General features: G+C 43.2%; 1 protein-coding gene across 2 annotated transcripts in view; it reads left to right on the forward strand.

Annotated features, from left to right (window-relative positions):
• The window catches only part of LOC137519253 (1-phosphatidylinositol 4,5-bisphosphate phosphodiesterase gamma-1-like), a 175,666-nt gene that overhangs the window by 96,941 nt on the left and 57,032 nt on the right, over nucleotides 1-21,693 (forward strand). For both annotated transcript variants that reach the window (XM_068238128.1, XM_068238127.1), the window contains exons 12-16: nucleotides 4,698-4,818; nucleotides 11,854-12,022; nucleotides 12,487-12,606; nucleotides 13,300-13,407; nucleotides 15,822-16,009. In XM_068238128.1, coding sequence (XP_068094229.1) covers nucleotides 4,698-4,818; nucleotides 11,854-12,022; nucleotides 12,487-12,606; nucleotides 13,300-13,407; nucleotides 15,822-16,009 — 706 coding nt within the window. The remainder of the gene's footprint in view (nucleotides 1-4,697; nucleotides 4,819-11,853; nucleotides 12,023-12,486; nucleotides 12,607-13,299; nucleotides 13,408-15,821; nucleotides 16,010-21,693) is intronic.

Raw genomic sequence — 21,693 nt, forward strand, 5'->3', positions numbered from 1 at the left:
CGCCAAAAATTGTAAAATTTAAAGTACATGCAAACATAAACAAATAAGAAATATGTTTCTTATAGAGTAATATTAGCTATAAATTGTTTTTCTCCTATGTTGCTATCTTCCCCCCCCCCCCCCCCCTCAAACCTGTATGCACACTATTCTGGCAGTTGGACAGAGCAACTGCTGTTCCCTAAGAATCCTCCATGAGGTGATGGGCTAGTCCAAAATCTGTTAGATTTTTACTACCTACTGTAAGTGACAACAACATAGGAGAAAAGTTATTTGTATCACATTTTACTCTGGGAGAAATGTACTTTTTATGTATGTGTTGACATGTATTATTATTATGATTATTATTATAATTTTTTTTTTGCTATAGTTTTCCTTTAAAGCCTGTCTCCCGTGTAGTGACATCATTATTATTATCTATATATATATATAAAATCGTGTGTGTGTGTGTGTGTGTGTGTGTGTGTGTGTGTGTGTGTGTGTGTGTGTGTGTGTGTGTGTGTGTGTGTGTGTGTGTGTGTGTGTGTGTGTGTGTGTGTGTGTGTGTGTGTGTGTGTGTGTGTGTGTGTGTGTGTGTGTGTGTGTGTGTGTGTGTGTGTGTGTGTGTGTGTGTGTGTGTGTGTGTTGTGTGTGTGTGTGTGTGTGTATGTGCCGCGATCACGCGAAAACGGCTTGACCGATTTGAACGAAACTTGGTACACAGATCCCTTACTACCTGGGATGATATGTTCTGGGGGTCTCGCGGCCCCCCTGCACACCTGGGCGGAGCTACAAACAGCAAATCAGATTCCACCCATTCAAGTCAAAGGAAAAATGTAAAAGGCTGCCATTCTCACAGTAATCAAGCCAGAGTCCCCACACTTTGCACAGTTGGTCACTTGGTGACCGAGGTTACAAATCCAGGAAAAGTGGGCGGAGCATAAAACAGCCAATCAAATTTCAGCCGTTCATTTTAAATGGGAAAATGTAAACTGCAGCCATTCTTAGACTGTTAATCGCAGGGTTCTCAAACTTGCTACAGTTGGTCACTGGGTGAATGAGATTAAGATTCAAGAAAGTGGGTGGAGCCTACAACAGCCAATCAAAATTCACCTATTGATTTTCAAGGGGAATATTTAAACTGCTGCTATTCTTACACTTTTAATGGCAGAGGCTTCAAACTTGCTACAGTCGGTCATTGGGTGACTGGGGTCAAAGTTCACTAAAGGGGCGGGGCCACATACAGCCAATCAGATTTCCTTGGTGGATAAACTGCTTCCATTCACACATTTTTGATGCCTTGAACCTGACAGCTCACAAACTTGGTCATTGAGTGACTGTGTGTCAAGGTTACAAAAAGTGGGCGGAGCCAAAACAACTTTTACTGGGAAAATATAAACGGCAGCCATTCTTACATCGTTAATGGCAGGGTTCTCAAACTTTGCACAGTTGGTCATTGGGTCACAGATTAAGATTTTGGAAGGTGGGTGGAGCCTACAACAGCCAATAAAAATTCCCCTTTTGATTTTCAAAGGGAATATTTCATCTGCTACCATTCTCTTATACTGGTAAAAGCAGATGCCTCAAACCTGGTACAGTTGGTCACTGGGTGACTGGGGTCCAAATTCAGGAAGGGGGCGGAGCCACAAACAGCCAGATTTGTTTATTTTTCAATGGGAATATACAAAGTATTGATACCAAGGATCCCAAAGCTGATAAACTTGATAATTGAGTGACTGTATGTCAAGGTTAGAAAAAGTGGCCGGTGCCAACAACTTCATTTTTTACATTGCAGGGTTCCCAAACTTTACACAATTGGCCACTGGGTGACTGGGATGAATATTCAGAAATGTGGGTGGAGCCTACAGCAGCCAATCAAAATGTACCTATTAATTTTCAATGGGAATATTCACATTGCTACCATTCTTACACTGTTAGTGGCAGAGGCCTCAAACCTGGTACAGTCAGTCATTGGGTGACTGGGATCCAAATTCACTAAAGGGGTGGAGCCACAAACAGCCAATCAGATTTGTTAGATTGATTTCAGCCATTCTGTTATTGCCAGGGTTCTCAAACATGACACAGTTGGCCACTGGGTGACTGTGACTAATATTCAGAAAAGTGGGTGGAGCCTACAGCAGCCAATCAAAATTCACCTTTTGATTTTCAAGGGGACTATTTACTTTGCTGCCATTCATGCACTCTTAATGGCAGAGGCCTAACATCTGCTACAGTCAGTCACTGGGAGACTGAAATTTAAATTCTGAAGGGAGCGGGCCAAAAACAGCCAATCAGATTTGTTTAATTTCAATGGTAAAATGCAACTTATTGATGCCAAAGACCCCAAAGCTCATAAACTTTGTCATTAAGTGACTGTATGTCAAAATTAGAAATAGTGGGCAGAGCCAAAAACAACTAACTTTTTACATGGGAAAATGTAAACTGCAGCTTTTCTTACACTGTTAATGGCAGGGTTCTCAAACTTCACACAGTTGGTCTCTGGGTGACTAGGATTAATATTCGGAAAAGTAGGTGGAGCCTACAAGAGCCAATCAAAATTCACCTATTGATTTTCAAGGGGAATATTGAAACTGCAGCCATTCTCACACTGTTAATAGCAGAGGCCTCAAACCTGCTACAGTCAGTCTTAACGACTCAAATTCAGTAAAGGGGCAGAGCCAAAAACAGCCAGATTTCTTTGCTGGATAAGCTGCTTCCATTAGCACAATTTTGATGCCAGGAACCCAAAAGCTCACAAACTTGGACATTGGGTAGTGACTGTGTGTCCAGGTTACAAAAAGTGGGTGGAGTTAAAAACAGATTTTTCTGGTAAATTGTAAACTGCAGCCCTTCTTCACTGTTAATGGCAGGGTTCTCAAACTTAGCATAGCTGGTTACTGGGTGACTGGGATTAATAATCAGAAAAGTGGGTGGAGCCTAAAAATGCCAATCAAAAATCACATGTCGCTTTTCAAGGAGAATATTTAAATTGCTGCCATTCTTGCACTGTTAATGGCACAAGCCTCACACCTGGTATAGTTGGTCATTGGGTCACTGAGGTTCAAATTCAGAAAAGGGGACAGAGCCACAAACAGTGAATCAGATTTGTTTCATTTCATGGGAAAATACAAATTATTGATGCCAAGGACCCCAAAACTCACAAACTTGGGCATTGAGTAGTGACTTTGTGTCCAGGTTACAAAAAGTGGGCGGAGCCAAAAACAAATTTCACTGGGAAAGTGTAAACTGCAGCCCTTCTTACACTGTTTATTTCAGGGTTCCCAATCTTTGCCCAGATGGTCACTAAGTGACTGAGATTAATATTCAGGGAAGTGGGTGGAGCCTATAATAGCCAATCAAAATTCACCTGTTGATTTTCAAGTGGAATATTTAAATTGCTGCCATTTTTACACTGTTAATAGCAGATGCCTCAAACCTGCTACAGTTGGTCATTGGGTGACTGGGGTTCAAATGCTGGAGAGGGGTGGAGCCACAAACAGCCTATCTGATTTGTTTAATTTCTATGGGAATATACAAATTATTGATGCCAAGGACTCCAAAGCTCACAAACTTGGTCATTGAGTGTTTGTGTGTTAGGGTTAGAAAGTGGGCGGAGCCAACACCAGTCAAATACATACCCGGGCAACGCCGGGTCATCAATGGGTGGAGACAAATACAAATTTCACTGGGAAAATGTACACTGCAGCCATTCTGTTAATGGCAGGGTTTTTAAACTTTGCACAGTTGGTCACTGGGTGACTGGGATTAATATTCAGAAAAGTGGGTGGAGCCTACAAAAGTGAATCAAACTTCACCTGTTGCTTTTCAAGGGGAATATTTAATTGCTACCATTCTTGAACTGTTAATGGCACAGGCCTCAAACCTGGTACAGTTGGTTATTGGGTGACTGGGGTTCAAATTCAGAAAAGGGGGTGGAGCCACACACACTCAATCAGATTTGTTTCATTTCAATGCAGATTATTGATACCAAAGACCGCAAAGCTCACAAACCTTGGTCAGTGAGTAATTGTGTGTTAGGGTTAGAAAAAGTAGGCGGAGCCAACACCAGCCAAATACATACACGGGCAACGCCGGGCAATCAGCTAGTTATTAATAATAACAGACTTTATTTATAAAGTGTTTGCATATTACAAAGCATGTACAATAGACAGGGAGACATTATATTACACGAGGACTAATATTACAGCGATAAACAATGCTACACAGAATAGAGATGTAACATTCAATAAGGAAACACAAGAAAAAAGTCCCAACAGTCTCACCAGGATGGTTGCCATGGAGATATATCAACATGTACTAAAGAGAGAGTATTCATCAGGGCACAAGTAAATAGCCCAGGCTCATAAGAGTAGCACATTTATTGAAGGAACAAGACGTGTGGCCCGAGGTCTCCCAGCATGTCCAATCAATACATTCTTCTCATTTCAGCCTAAAATCAGTTGAATCGTCAATCGGGCGTGCTTGTTGTAACACCGTTTTTCCTCCGCACTGTTATTACCCTGATGCACCACTGATTAAAGGGCAACGGAAGTGAGAGGGATATAGAGGCTGCCATATTTATTTCCTTTTAAACAATGCATATTGCCTGGCTGTCCTGCTGATCCTCTGCCTGTAGTACATGTAGCCATAGCCCCTGAACAAGTATGCAGCCGATCAGGTGCTCTGACTGAGACTCATTTTTCTCTTTTCTGATTGGGTAGTGGATTGTTGGGATGGGCCAGACGACCTGCCAATCATCTACCATGGACACACCCTCACCTCCAAGATCAAGTTCCTGGACGTCCTGTACACCATCAAGGAGAACGCCTTTGTTACCTCTGAGTAAGGCGCCTGCACTCTATACATACAGCTACTAGTAATAATATACTGCAAGTGTGTGCAATGTCATTATGAGACTGGTATGATGAGCAGAAAATTATTCTAACTTGTTGCATAGAAGGAGCACCAGGTTGTGTAGTAGCAGACTGTGAAGTGGCAGGATTGTAGTTGCAGGTTGTGTAGTGGCAGGTTGTGTTGTGTCAGGTTGTTTTGTGTCAGGTTGTGAAGTGGCAGGTTGTGAAGTGGCAGGTTGAATAGTAGCAGGTTGTGAAGTGGCAGGTTGAATAGTAGCAGGTTGTGACGTGGCAGGTTGTGTAGTGGCAGGTTGTGTAGTGGCAGGTTGTGTAGTGGCAGGTTGTGTAGTGGCAGGTTGTGTAGTGGCAGGTTGTGTAGTGGCAGGTTGTGTAGTGGCAGGTTGTGTAGTGGCAGGTTGTGTAGTGGCAGGCTGTGAAGTGGCAGGTTGTGTTGTGTCAGGTTGTGACGTGGCAGGTTGTGTAGTGGCAGGTTGTGTAGTGGCAGGCTGTGAAGTGGCAGGTTGTGTAGTGGCAGGCTGTGAAGTGGCAGATTTTGTTGTGGCAGGTTGTGATGTGGCAGGTTGTGTAGTGGCAGGTTGTGTTGTGTCAGGTTGGTAGTGGCAGTTGTGAAGCAGTAGGTGGTGAAGTGGCAGGTTGTGTTGTGTCAGGTTGTGTTGCGTCAGGTATTAAGTGGCAGGATGGTAGTGACAGGTTGTGACATGGCAGGTTGTGACATGGCATGTTGTGTACTGGTAGGTTGTGTACTGGTAGGTTGTGTTGTGGTAGGTTGTGTTGTGGCAGGTTGTGTTGTGGCAGGTTGCGTTGTCTCAGGTTGTGTAGTGGCAGGTTGTGAATTGGCAGGTTGTTTAGTGTCAGGTTGTGTAGTGGCAGGTTGTAACATGGCAGGTTGTCTAGTGGCAGGTTGTGTACTGGTAGGTTGTGTTGTGTCAGGTTGTGCTGTGTCAGGTTGTGAAGTGGCAGGTTGTGTAGTGGCAGGTTGTGAATTGGCAGGTTGTTTAGTGTCAGGTTGTGAATTGGCAGGTTGGTAGTGGCAGGTTGTGTAGTGGCAGGTTGTTTAGCGGCAGGTTGTGAAGCGTTAGGTGGTGAAGTGGCAGGTTTGCACATGGGTAACTACATGTAAGAGGTGCGCTAGGTGTGGAGTTAGGTCTTCTTCTGCACATGTGTGTTGCATTATGTAGAATATGTCTGCGGCTGCACATGGTAGAGGGGGGATGACACACATTAATATTATTAAACTTTTTTTTTATAAAGTTCTATCATTACTCAGCGCTGTACACAAGGTAGGGGAGACATTACAGCGTTACACAATGTCACACACAGAGACATTACAGCGTTACACAATGTCACACACAGAGACATTACAACATTACACAATGTCACACACAGAGACATTACAGCGTTACACAATGTCACAAACAGAGACATTACAGCGTTACACAATGTCACACACAGAGACATTACAGCGTTACACAATGTCACACACAGAGACATTACAGCGTTACACAATGTCACACACAGAGACATTACAACATTACACAATGTCACACACAGAGACATTACAGCGTTACACAATGTCACACACAGAGACATTACAGCGTTACACAATGTCACACACAGAGACATTACAGCGTTACACAATGTCACACACAGAGACATTACAGCGTTACACAATGTCATACACAGAGACATTACAGCGTTACACAATGTCACACACAGAGACATTACAGCGTTACACAATGTCACACACAGAGACATTACAGAGTTACACAATGTCACACACAGAGACATTACAGCGTTACACAATGTCACACACAGAGACATTACAGCGTTACACAATATCACACACAGAGACATTACAACATTACACAATGTCACACACAGAGACATTACAGCGTTACACAATGTCACACACAGAGACATTACAGCGTTACACAATGTCACACACAGAGACATTACAGCGTTACACAATGTCACACACAGAGACATTACAGCGTTACACAATGTCATACACAGAGACATTACAGCGTTACACAATGTCACACACAGAGACATTACAGCGTTACACAATGTCACACACAGAGACATTACAGAGTTACACAATGTCACACACAGAGACATTACAGCGTTACACAGTGTCACACACAGAGACATTACAACATTACACAATGTCACACACAGAGACATTACAGAGTTACACAATGTCACACACAGAGACATTACAACATTACACAATGTCACACACAGAGACATTACAGCGTTACTCAATGTTACACACACAGTCATTACAGCGTTACACAATGTCACACACAGATACATTACAGAGTTACACAATTTTACACACAGAGACATTACAGCGTTACACAATGTCACACACAGAGACATTACAGAGTTACACAATGTCACACACAGAGACATTACAGCGTTACACAATGTCACACACAGAGACATTACAGCGTTACACAATGTCACACACAGAGACATTACAGAGTTACACAATGTCACACACAGAGACATTACAGCGTTACACAATGTCACACACAGAGACATTACAGCGTTACACAATGTCACACACAGAGACATTACAGCGTTTCACAATGTCACACACAGAGACATTACAGCGTTACACAATGTCACACACAGAGACATTACAGCGTTACACAATGTCATACACAGAGACATTACAGCGTTACACAATGTCACACACAGAGACATTACAGCGTTACACAATGTCACACACAGAGACATTACAGAGTTACACAATGTCACACACAGAGACATTACAGCGTTACACAGTGTCACACACAGAGACATTACAACATTACACAATGTCACACACAGAGACATTACAGAGTTACACAATGTCACACACAGAGACATTACAACATTACACAATGTCACACACAGAGACATTACAGCGTTACTCAATGTTACACACACAGTCATTACAGCGTTACACAATGTCACACACAGATACATTACAGAGTTACACAATTTTACACACAGAGACATTACAGCGTTACACAATGTCACACACAGAGACATTACAGAGTTACACAATGTCACACACAGAGACATTACAGCGTTACACAATGTCACACACAGAGACATTACAGCGTTACACAATGTCACACACAGAGACATTACAGAGTTACACAATGTCACACACAGAGACATTACAGCGTTACACAATGTCACACACAGAGACATTACAGCGTTACACAATGTCACACACAGAGACATTACAGCGTTTCACAATGTCACACACAGAGACATTACAGAGTTACACAATGTCACACACAGAGACATTACAGCGTTTCACAATGTCACACACAGAGACATTACAGAGTTACACAATGTCACACACACAGACATTACAGCGTTACACAATGTCACACACAGAGACATTACAGCGTTACACAACGGTACACAGAGACATTACAGCGTTACACAATGTCACACACAGAGACATTACAGAGTTACACAATGTCACACACAGAGACATTACAGCGTTACACAATGTCACACACAGAGACATTACAGCGTTACACAATGTCACACACAGAGACATTACAGAGTTACACAATGTCACACACAGAGACATTACAGAGTTACACAATGTCACACACAGAGACATTACAGAGTTACACAATGTCACACACAGAGACATTACAGAGTTACACAATGTCACACACAGAGACATTACAGAGTTACACAATGTCACACACAGAGACATTACAGAGTTACACAATGTCACACACAGAGACATTACAGCGTTACACAATGTCACACACAGAGACATTACAGCGTTACACAATGTCACACACAGAGACATTACAGAGTTACACAATGTCACACACAGAGACATTACAACATTACACAATGTCACACACAGAGACATTACAGCGTTACACAATGTCACAAACAGAGACATTACAGCGTTACACAATGTCACACACAGAGACATTACAGCGTTACACAATGTCACACACAGAGACATTACAGCGTTACACAATGTCACACACAGAGACATTACAGCGTTACACAATGTCACACACAGAGACATTACAACGTTACACAATGTCACACACAGAGACATTACAGCGTTACACAATGTCACACACAGAGACATTACAGCGTTACACAATGTCACACACAGAGACATTACAGCGTTACACAATGTCACACACAGACATTACAGCGTTACACAATGTCACACACAGAGACATTACAGCGTTACACAATGTCACACACAGAGACATTACAGCGTTACACAATGTCACACACAGAGACATTACAGCGTTACACAATGTCACACACAGAGACATTACAGCGTTACACAATGTCACACACAGAGACATTACAGCGTTACACAATGTCACACACAGAGACATTACAGCGTTACACAATGTCACACACAGAGACATTACAGAGTTACACAATGTCACACACAGAGACATTACAGCGTTACACAATGTCACACACAGAGACATTATAGCGTTACACAATGTCACACACAGAGACATTACAGAGTTACACAATGTCACACACAGAGACATTACAGCGTTACACAATGTCACACACAGAGACATTACAGCGTTACAAAATGTCACACACAGAGACATTACAGAGTTACACAATGTCACACACAGAGACATTACAGAGTTACACAATGTCACACACAGAGACATTACAGAGTTACACAATGTCACACACAGAGACATTACAGCGTTACACAATGTCACATACAGACATTACAACATTACACAATGTCACACACAGAGACATTACAGCGTTACACAATGTCACACACAGAGACATTACAGCGTTACACAATGTCACACACAGAGACATTACAGCGTTACACAATGTCACACACAGAGACATTACAGAGTTACACAATGTCACACACAGAGACATTACAGCGTTACACAATGTCACACACAGAGACATTACAGCGTTACACAATGTCACACACAGAGACATTACAGCGTTACACAATGTCACACACAGAGACATTACAGCGTTACACAATGTCACACACAGAGACATTACAGCGTTACACAATGTCACACACAGAGACATTACAACGTTACACAATGTCACACACAGAGACATTACAGCGTTACACAATGTCACACACAGAGACATTACAGCGTTACACAATGTCACACACAGAGACATTACAGCGTTACACAATGTCACACACAGAGACATTACAGCGTTACACAATGTCACACACAGAGACATTACAGCGTTACACAATGTCACACACAGAGACATTACAGCGTTACACAATGTCACACACAGAGACATTACAGCGTTACACAATGTCACACAGAATAGTGACGTAACAATAAACAATGGTGTGCAGATTGCAATGTAGGGATAAATATAGCAGACCAGTCACTGAGTCCATATGGTGGCGGAGAAGAGCACACTAATGGGTGGCGGAAAGGGACGCATAAAGAAGGCATTTAGGTCCAAAGGAGGTGGATAGAGCTATAAAGATGGGTGAGCAGTGGCGTACAGATGGGTCTTTAAGGCACGCTTGGATGAGTTGAGGGATGGGGAGCCTGATGGGTGAGGGAGGGAGTTCCATAGAGTAGGAGCTGCTCTGGAGAAGTCCTGGAGTCTCCTGAGTTAGCAGGTGATAGGAGAGGAGGACATCCAGAGTGTTGGAGGAGTGGAATGAGCGGGTTTGGGAGTATCTCTGGGAGAGAGCCGAGATGTATGAAGTGGAGGTATGGTGGAGGGATTTCTATGCCAGATACTGCAGTATAAATGTAATTCTGAGGGGGACTGGGAGCCAGTGAAGGGACGAGAGAAGAGGGGCAGCTGAAGAGGAGCAGCAGGAGAAGCGAATGAGCCTGGCAGCTGCATTCATAACAGATTGCAGGGGGCGGAGTCCAGAAAGGAGGGCATTGCAGTGGTCCAGACAGGAGATGTTAAAGAGGAGCTGTCCTTGTCAACCATGCTATCTCAGAAAAAAAACACATAACACATATATAGGTAGATAAATTCTTGCTCTACTTACATAACATGTATTGCACTGGCCATATTTTGATTTTAGTGATTTTTCTACAGTAAAAAAATCCTTCTTAGCATTTCCCATTTTAACTGTGGCTATTTTAAGCTAATCCTGATGTCATTTCCTCCCTTACTCTCCTCTTCCTGATTTTGTATGCATTGCCCGCCCTCCACTATAGAAAGTGCATTGTCTCAGCATGAGGAATATTGGCCAATCTGAGAGGAACAGAGGTGTGGGAGGGGAAAACAGGAGGGAAAGAGGCTTCAGCCAATCAGGCTGCGTTAGTTAAGCCTGAGGGGGGAGTTGAGAAGCAAAAAAAGACAACCCAGCATGCCCTAAAACTTCCTGTTTGTGTACCAAATTTTGTGTGTACCAAATAAGAGTCAGGTAAACTGGGGAATGATCATTTATCAACACGAAAAGTAATAGTGATTTTAACTTTTGGGTTACCTGGTTAGCATCGTTATTACTTGTTTACCAGATAAAAATAGAGAATTGATTTTTGATTTTATGCCCGAAAGTAACACTTTCAGAGCATGGAGCAGGAGACTGGCGGTGTCGGGGTTATGTAGGGGCGGATTTTGGCGCTGTTGCTGAGATGGAATTGGCAGGACCTGGACATGCTCTGGATGTGGTGGGTGAAGGAGAGCGCTGTCCAGAGTGACACCCGGGCAGTGGGCTTGAGGGATAGACGTAGCTGTATATTGAGGAGATCTGGGGCTGCACATGGTAGAGGGTTGCTGCTGTTTATGGAAGAGGGGGTCACCCAAGGAAGGGGGGGTGACAGGACAGGTAATCTGGGGAAAACAGCCCCGCACTGTATGCTGTATGAGGGTTTTTAGCCACATCCACAGAGGGGCAGAGAGGGTTTGGGGGTCCCAATAACACAGTTGATTTTGTGGTCTGTCCACCGAATGTGAGCGTCTATCGTAAAGTAACGTAGCCGCCCCTTTTTCACGCTGTCTCCGCCTCCAGGTACCCCGTCATCCTGTCCATAGAAGACCACTGCAGCGTCATGCAGCAGCGGAACATGGCCTATTACTTCAAGAAAGTCTTCGGAGAAATGCTGCTCATTAAACCCGTGGACATCAATGCCGATGAGCTACCCTCCCCCAACCAGCTGAAGAAGAAGATCCTGATTAAGGTAGAGCTAGCCACACTGTGTGATACGATCCGTGGTGGGTGACCTCACTTTTCTCTTGTGTCCTCCAACAAAGGAGTCAGAATATGCTGATTGGACTGTACAGATCAGCAGCGCACTGATGAGTCATCGCTGTGCTCTCTCCTCCAGTAAGATAGCTGGCAGAGTAAGGGCATGATCACGGTATTCACGCATTATTGCAAGTTTAAGTGATGCTCAATGCAGCGCATCTCTAGACATTACAAGTGGTGGGCGCCCATCCATGGCATCAAGATCCAGACATGTGTATGTATTTGAATAATGGAAGCCTGGGCAGCAGTATTGAGAGGGGGCTTCAGAGCGCTGCACCCTACTGGCCACCCTCTCATACTGCTGCTCTCATTACTGTCTGCACATTACAGTATGAGTGTATTCTGGGTGGAGTTCCCCTTTATATGATATCTGATGAGTCTTATGCCTTTCCACAGCACAAGAAGCTAGTGGAGGGGAACCTGTATGAGGAGGTGTCTACAGCCAGCTATTCTGAGAATGACATCAGTAACTCCATCAAGAACGGCATGCTCTACCTGGAGGACCCCATAGACCATGTAGGTATATGTGTCAGGGGTTACTGACAGGGACAGTGATAGGTGGACTGCAGGGAGACAGGAGGGGAGGGGTTACTGTCAGGGACAGTGATTGGTGGACTGCAGGGAGACAGGAGGGGAGGGGTTACTGTCAGGGACAGTGATAGGTGGACTGCAGGGAGACAGGAGGGGAGGGGTTGCTGTCAGGGACAGTGATAGGTGAACTGCAGGGACACAGGAGGGGAGGGGTTACTATCAGACACAGTGTTAGGTGGATTGCAGGGAGACAGGAGGGGAGGGGTTACTGACAGGGGCAGTGATAGGTGGACTGCAGGGACACAGGAGAGGAGGGGTTACTTTCAGGGACAGTGATTGGTGGACTGCAGAGATCAAGGGGGGAGGGGTTACTGACAGGGACAGTGATTGGTGGACTTCAAGGAGATAGCAGGGGAGGGGTTACTGTCAGGGACAGTGATAGGTGGACTGCAGGGAATCAGGAGGGGCGGAGTTACCTTCAGGGACAGTGATAGGTGGACAGCAGGGGAGAGGTTACTGACAGGGAGCAGCAGGCTGCTTTTTTTAGTATTCCAAAAACAAAATGTGTTTGCATTGTAAATAGTTTTAGGTGTAGAGTTTTTCTGCAGCATCCTTTGTGTGAAATGTAAACATATAACGTGTAGCTGAAAATTCTTCTCTGTATGCTTATGAACACAGACGTGGAGTCCGCACTATTTCGTCCTCACCAGCAACAAGATCTACTACTCGGAGGAGACGTCGCGGTACCAATCCAATGAGGATGAGGAGGAGGCGGAGCCTAAGGAGGTGAGGGTGGGGCTTATAGGAAGTCGCCGTAGATGGTCGATGAGATCATTCCAGCTTGCATTCAGATGACATGAGAATGATATGGGGCTTGGAATTGGGCAATAAAAATAGTGAAACAGTGCATTTGATTGGCCCAATTTATCAAGATTTGTCGGGAAAAGATTGGAGCAGCCGATAGGTCTCAGCTGTTCCGTCCTGCTGGAAACAATCGCTGAAAGCACAGGCAGGTAACAGTATGTCTGCTTCCATGAAAGCAGGAAGTAGACACACTGCAGATTTATTGCAGGATTTGTATCAGCTGTAACGAATGTTTTTCTGTAAAGGCTATTATGCTGTTGCGTATCTTTTAGAGCAGAGAGGAAGGTCTGAGTTCAGGTCCGCTTTAATGCAAATTGTATGCAGGGCCAGCCATAATCAACAGGAAGTTCATGTGATTGGCCTAATTCCATACCTTCTGCATGCAAGGTGAAATAATTAGCATCTCATTAGTCATCTGTTCGGCAGTGACAGCCCAGGTGTTTCCTCTCCCTGCATGAGTAATGATTTCCTGCACTGAGTGATAGGATCAGTGTGGACTCTCCCAGCCGAACACTTTCATCCCAGCGCAGGAGACTTGGGCGCAGCAGGGAGTAACTTCAGCGCCATCAGAAGACAGAGCTGAAGTTACTTATAAAACACAATAATTCGGCCTCCAGGAATTGCTGGAAGCTGAATTATTTCATTCCCTACTATCCATGGCGGCCTGGAGGGGGAATAGTATTTAACATCAATGGGAATTTGTTCAAGAGCAGGATAAGCCATACAGGCTGTATCCTGCGGTCAAGTCTCCTGCGCAGATTCCTCTTGTACGCCTTCCAACCCGTGTTTAATATTTTGGCATACTGGTCAGTTTGTGGTCAAGTCAGTGGCTGCAAGGTCAAAACAAGATCATCCCTCCTCCACCACGCTTTACAGTTGATATGAGATGTTATTGGTGATATAATGTATAAGGTTTTCACCGATTGTGGTGTGGCATTGTAGCCAAAGATCCTAGTTACAGCAGATTTGTGGATAATTCAGATGCAGCTTTACAGACCTACTTTATATACTCGAGTATAAGTCTAGAAATGTAGGTCTGTTTCACTTCATAAAAGTATAGGGGTCGACTTATACACGAGTCACAGGCAACACTGAGCACACTGAGCAATGTGTGCACTAACAGTGACATTCCCATTTACAGCAATGTACTGAGTGGTAAGTGATACTTTGAGGAAAGGAAATGCCAAGAAATCACAGGTGTGAAAGTCCCGGCCACAACATTTAACAAGGAAAGCGGTGGAGTGGGGGGGGGGGGGGGGGGGGATACTGGGCTACAGGAGGGGTGAATAATTGCAGCATTTGGGGGCTTGGAGGAAGTATTGGCTACACTTGAGGGACAGGAGGGGTTAATGCCTGTAATACTGTATGCTGTGCTGTCATTAACCCCTCCTGAGCCCCAAGTGCAGCCATTAACTTTGCTGGGTAGACTTATACTTGAGTCAATAAAAAATTCCAGCTTAAGAGGATTGAATATTGGAGTAGACTTATACTCAAGGTTGACTTGTATTCCAGTATGCACCGGGGGAAAGAGGCGATTAACCAAAATATGAGTCATGTTTGGGCTTTACTGTAAGTTGTACTTTTTGAGATGAAGTCCGTTGTTCAATTTAATTTTTATCCTAGATCATTTTTCATCTTCTGTTTAAAGTAACTTTTCATTACTCTGCAAATGAAACAGTGCCGAAATGTAAAAGAAAGAAAAGAGTATTCTCTTGCTTGCTGGTGGATAAAAAGGCACTTTATTGATAAGGGCCCGTATGCAATTCACTTTTTCCCCTAAGTTTTCTCCAAGGTGATATTTTCACAACTTTCCAATAAAATGTCTTTTAAACCACCAGCAAGCAAGAAAATACTCAGAATCATTTTGACAGTACTTTCTCACCTACTTTTTGGTACTTTTCCAATTGGAAAGTGCTGAAAAGTTATTTTAAAGAGCAGATGAAAAATTATCTCCTGGGAGAAAAGGGGCCTATATGCAATTCTCTTTTTCTCCTGAGTTTTCTCCTAGGAGATAATTATTCATCTTCAATTTAAAATACCTTTTTAGCACTTTACAATGGTAAAAGTACCAAAAAGTAGATGAAAAAGTACTGTCAAAAGTATTTTGAGTATTTATTTGCTTGCTGGTGGTTTAAAGGGTATTTTATTTACAAGTTGGGAAAATATCACCCAGGCAGGGAAAAACTTAGGAGGAAAGGTGAATGGAATATGGGGTGAGGTCTGTAACTCAGGTTTAGAGCCTCCAGAAGGCGTATATTATCCAGCACTTGTTCATTTCATTACCCAATAAGTGGTGACATTTTTATTCTCAGCCTTCTGCTCTGATTGGTCCACAGGAGTTGAATAACAATGAGCTGCACTTTAGCGAGAAGTGGTTCCACGGTAAGCTGGGCGGCGGCCGCGACGGACGGCAGATCGCGGAGAAGCTGCTGCACGAATACTGCACAGAGACCGGCGGGAAGGACGGGACGTTTCTGGTGCGAGAGAGCGAGACGTTCGTGGGAGATTACACCCTGTCCTTCTGGTGAGATGCGCAAGGGCTTGCTTCCTACAAAAAGAATATAATGTCAATACTTCATTATAAAAATAATAAGGTTGATGTTTGTAGTCCTCTACGGCCGCGCAAACCATCAAAATAGGGGCTTCAGCCCCGTATAGAATATTCTTTGTTTGCACTAACGATGTTTTCTTGAAGGATTCGCATTTGGAGGTAATTCAGGACTGGGATTGAGCAGAAATTTTCTTTATAGTAATTTTCACATCGAAATTTACATTTTTGCCTGAGAAGTATTTTCATATAAACTCTCTGGCCCCTTATATAATTCACTTTTCCTCCTAAGTTTACTCCTAGGAGATCATTTTTCATCTTCTGTTTAAAATAACTTTTTAGTACTCTGCTATTGAAAAAGTACCATAAAGTAGGTGGAAAAGTACTGCCAAGACTATTCTGAGTATTTTCTTGCTTGCTGGTAGCATTTTATTGAAAAGCTGTGAAGATATCACCTAGGAGAAAACGTATGCCCGGTACACACCATGCAATTTCCCATCAGACAGACGGGTCGAATCGATAATCTCCAACAGGTCTGATCTGATTTCTGATCGTTTTTCTGATTGATTTCCGATGACTTCTATACAAAATTGATCAGAAAAACGATCGGGAATCAGATCAGACATGTCGGAAATTATTAATTTGTCCCGTCTGTCTGATGGGAAATTACTTTATGTGTACCAGGCATTAGGAGGAACAGTGAATTGCACCTGATCTATAATGTTTCTGTAAGGATTCGCTCAGCTGGCTGCACAGGCAGACAGCTGTTTGCCCATGCCTTATGTCTGAGGGATGCAGGTCTCTGGAAAGGTGACCTGGCTTCATCTTGCAACTTTCAGAGTTGCTTTGCTGAGGGATTTGCATACATGCAAATTACCCAGCTGTCTCCTTTGAGGGCTGGCAGTATAAAGACCTATGCTTTCCCAGAGTCCTTTGCTGGTCATTCCCCTTCATGGTTTGTTTGAAACACTCCTGGAGTGTCAGCCATTGTTGATCTGTTAAAGTTTACCTTAGGGTAATTCTTGGAACTGTACTAGGCAGTTTCCTAGTGCAGTTAGATTGCATATCTGTTTTGTCTGTCTGTTGCGATTGTCCTGTCCCAGCGGTGGTCGACAGGAAATCGTTCTGTTTGTCTGGGTGCTAACCGGGGCAGCGGTTGCTACCGGTAGCCCCTTCTGATCTGTCTTGCTTGGATCACACTAGCCTCTAGCGGTAGTGGCAGTGGATCCTTCTGATCTGTCTTGCTTGGATCGCACTAGTCTTGCGCTAGTGCTGTGGATGCTTCGGTTCTGTTTTCCTGGAGTATAGCTGGAGCAGCGGTTGCTACCAGCTATCTCATCTGCCTGTCTTGCTTGGATCGCACTAGCCCCTAGCGGTAGCGGCTGTGGATCCTTCTGTTCTGTTTTCCTGGATAGCACTAGCCTCTAGCGGTAGTGCTGTGGATCCTTCTGATCTGTCTTGCCTGGATCGCACTAGCCTTGCGCTAGTGCTGTGGATGCTTCGGTTCTGTTTTCCTGGAGTATAGCTGGAGCAGCGGTTGCTACCAGCTATCTCATCTGCCTGTCTTGCTTGGATCGCACTAGCCCCTAGCGGTAGCGGCTGTGGATCCTTCTGATCTGCAATTCTGTTTCTGTACCTGGATCGCACTCGCTCTGGCGGTAAGAGCAGTGGATCATTCCTAGCTTATTCCTGTTTCCCGTTTGTCTGTCTTGTCTGATACGAACGCTTGCTGTAGCCTCGGTGAGGTAACCGTTAAGCAAGCTCTCGCGTTCTCTGTTTCGTGTTTGGGTGGCGGAGGCTAGTTAGGCGTGCTTGTCTCTGTTGTGCTTAACACGCGGAGACCGCGCTGTAAACGCGTTCGCTGTTGCGAATGAGTGCGGTGTTCGCATTTAGTTAGCGTTTGTTATTTTCCTTATCTTCTCATTGTATGATTTGCTGTGCCTTTGCTACTCTCGTGCCCTGTCTTGCTTAAGCCTTGTGTCACCTCTGGCAATCGCCTCTCTCGCGATTGCGTTCCTACTTTTGTTTCTGCTGATGTGTGTTCACCGTCGCTGGGTCGCGACTGGATTGGTGAACACACATTCATCCTGTACCTGTGCTCTTTCTCTTTAAGGGCTGTTCAGCCCCGCATTGTCTTGATCTGTACAATCCCCATCTGGCATCTGTGGCCGTGCAGCGGTTGTACTTGTCTGCACTCCACAGCGCCATCTGCCGGTGGGAATTGCCCTCTACTGGTGCTTGCACCAAAGCTGGGTTCCCCCCTTCATACGCTTGTGGAGGATTTTCGCCATGTCAGCGCACGCCCTGATAATGGAGATTATTCCGCAATCGTTACAGTTTCATTATGGATCATATTATCTCTTGAAAATGAGTTTTCTCATGCCCATAGATTTTTGTTAAAATTCTCCTCTTTGCAAAAATTGGATAATTTTTGTGGGTAGAAACAAAGAAAGTTTTGTAAAAGTAAAACCTTTTAATGGCTAGCTGATAAAGTAAAATGATGCAAGCTTTCAGGGATCTTGCCCCCTTCTTCAGGCATATTTTCAGATGTTAGCTTAACCACTTCAGCCTTCAGTTGATTTTCACCTTATGCACCCGAGCAATTTTCACGTCCCATTCATTCGCCAATAACTTTATCGCTACTTATCACAATTAATTGATCTATATCTTGTTTTTTCCGCCACCAATTAGGCTTTTTTTGGGTGGTACATTTTGCTAAGAATTATTTTTTTTCTAAATGCATTTTAACAGGAATATTAAGGAAAAAATGGAAAAAAAACATTATTTCTCAGTTTTTGGCCACTATAGCTTTAAAGGATACCCGAAGTGACATGTAGGCATGGTCGGAATAGCCCATTTCCGTTTCCGGCACAATTCCGCATTCCGTCATATAGAAATTCCGTTACCGTAATTCCGTTTAAGTCGGAATTCCGCCGGAAAAATTCTCTCTCTCTCTCTCTATATCATGCAGTAGGGAATTGCAGATTTTCAAAACAGCTTGTATACCATAGCTGGGATTTGAACCCAGAACCTAGTGTGTAGTAGGTATCTGTCTTAACCTCTAGACCATGACCCACACTACATGCTAAAGCTGGCGGTAGCATAAACCATACTTCCATTATGATCAATTCGATAGAAAAAGTAGCATGATTAAGGATTTGTACTTTTTGAAAAGCATGCTTATATACCATAGCTGGGATTTGAACCAAGGACCTAGTGTATAGTAGGTATCTGTCTTAACCTCTAGACCATGACCCACACTACATGCTAAAGCTGGCGGTAGCATAAACCATACTTCCATTATGATCAATTCGATAGAAAAAGTAGCATGATTAAGGATTTGTACTTTTTGAAAAGCATGCTTATATACCATAGCTGGGATTTGAACCAAGGACCTAGTGTATAGTAGGTATCTGTCTTAACCTCTAGACCATGACCCACACTACATGCTAAAGCTGGCGGTAGCATAAACCATACTTCCATTATGATCAATTCGATAGAAAAAGTAGCATGATTAAGGATTTGTACTTTTTGAAAAGCATGCTTATATACCATAGCTGGGTTTTGAACCAAGGACCTAGTGTATAGTAGGTATCTGTCTTAACCTCTAGACCATGACCCACACTACATGCTAAAGCTGGCGGTAGCATAAACCATACTTCCATTATGATCAATTCGATAGAAAAAGTAGCATGATTAAGGATTTGTACTTTTTGAAAAGCATGCTTATATACCATAGCTGGGATTTGAACCAAGGACCTAGTGTATAGTAGGTATCTGTCTTAACCTCTAGACCATGACCCACACTACATGCTAAAGCTGGCGGTAGCATAAACCATACTTCCATTATGATCAATTCGATAGAAAAAGTAGCATGATTAAGGATTTGTACTTTTTGAAAAGCATGCTTATATACCATAGCTGGGATTTGAACCAAGGACCTAGTGTATAGTAGGTATCTGTCTTAACCTCTAGACCATGACCCACAGTACATGCTAAAGCTGGCGGTAGCATAAACCATACTTCCATTATGATCAATTCGATAGAAAAAGTAGCATGATTAAGGATTTGTACTTTTTGAAAAGCATGCTTATATACCATAGCTGGGATTTGAACCAAGGACCTAGTGTATAGTAGGTATCTGTCTTAACCTCTAGACCATGACCCACACTACATGCTAAAGCTGGCGGTAGCATAAACCATACTTCCATTATGATCAATTCGATAGAAAAAGTAGCATGATTAAGGATTTGTACTTTTTGAAAAGCATGCTTATATACCATAGCTGGGATTTGAACCAAGGACCTAGTGTATAGTAGGTATCTGTCTTAACCTCTAGACCATGACCCATACTACATGCTAAAGCTGGCGGTAGCATAAACCATACTTCCATTATGATCAATTCGATAGAAAAAGTAGCATGATTAAGGATTTGTACTTTTTGAAAAGCATGCTTATATACCATAGCTGGGATTTGAACCAAGGACCTAGTGTATAGTAGGTATCTGTCTTAACCTCTAGACCATGACCCACACTACATGCTAAAGCTGGCGGTAGCATAAACCATACTTCCATTATGATCAATTCGATAGAAAAAGTAGCATGATTAAGGATTTGTACTTTTTGAACAGCATGCTTATATACCATAGCTGGGATTTGAACCAAGGACCTAGTGTATAGTAGGTATCTGTCTTAACCTCTAGACCATGACCCACACTACATGCTAAAGCTGGCGGTAGCATAAACCATACTTCCATTATGATCAATTCGATAGAAAAAGTAGCATGATTAAGGATTTGTACTTTTTGAAAAGCATGCTTATATACCATAGCTGGGATTTGAACCAAGGACCTAGTGTATAGTAGGTATCTGTCTTAACCTCTAGACCATGACCCACACTACATGCTAAAGCTGGCGGTAGCATAAACCATACTTCCATTATGATCAATTCGATAGAAAAAGTAGCATGATTAAGGATTTGTACTTTTTGAAAAGCATGCTTATATACCATAGCTGGGATTTGAACCAAGGACCTAGTGTATAGTAGGTATCTGTCTTAACCTCTAGACCATGACCCACACTACATGCTAAAGCTGGCGGTAGCATAAACCATACTTCCATTATGATCAATTCGATAGAAAAAGTAGCATGATTAAGGTTTTTTACTTTTTGAAAAGCATGCTTATATACCATAGCTGGGATTTGAACCAAGGACCTAGTGTATAGTAGGTATCTGTCTTAACCTCTAGACCATGACCCACACTACATGCTAAAACTGGCGGTAGCATAAACCATACTTCCATTATGATCAATTCGATAGAAAAAGTAGCATGATTAAGGATTTGTACTTTTTGAAAAGCATGCTTATATACCATAGCTGGGATTTGAACCAAGGACCTAGTGTATAGTAGGTATCTGTCTTAACCTCTAGACCATGACCCACACTACATGCTAAAGCTGGCGGTAGCATAAACCATACTTCCATTATGATCAATTCGATAGAAAAAGTAGCATGATTAAAGATTTGTACTTTTTGAAAAGCATGCTTTTATACCATAGCTGGGATTTGAACCAAGGACCTAGTGTATAGTAGGTATCTGTCTTAACCTCTAGACCATGACCCACACTACATGCTAAAGCTGGCGGTAGCATAAACCATA

This window comes from Hyperolius riggenbachi, chromosome 5 (genome assembly GCF_040937935.1).
Source record: "Hyperolius riggenbachi isolate aHypRig1 chromosome 5, aHypRig1.pri, whole genome shotgun sequence".
Taxonomy (NCBI): Eukaryota; Metazoa; Chordata; class Amphibia; order Anura; family Hyperoliidae; genus Hyperolius; species Hyperolius riggenbachi.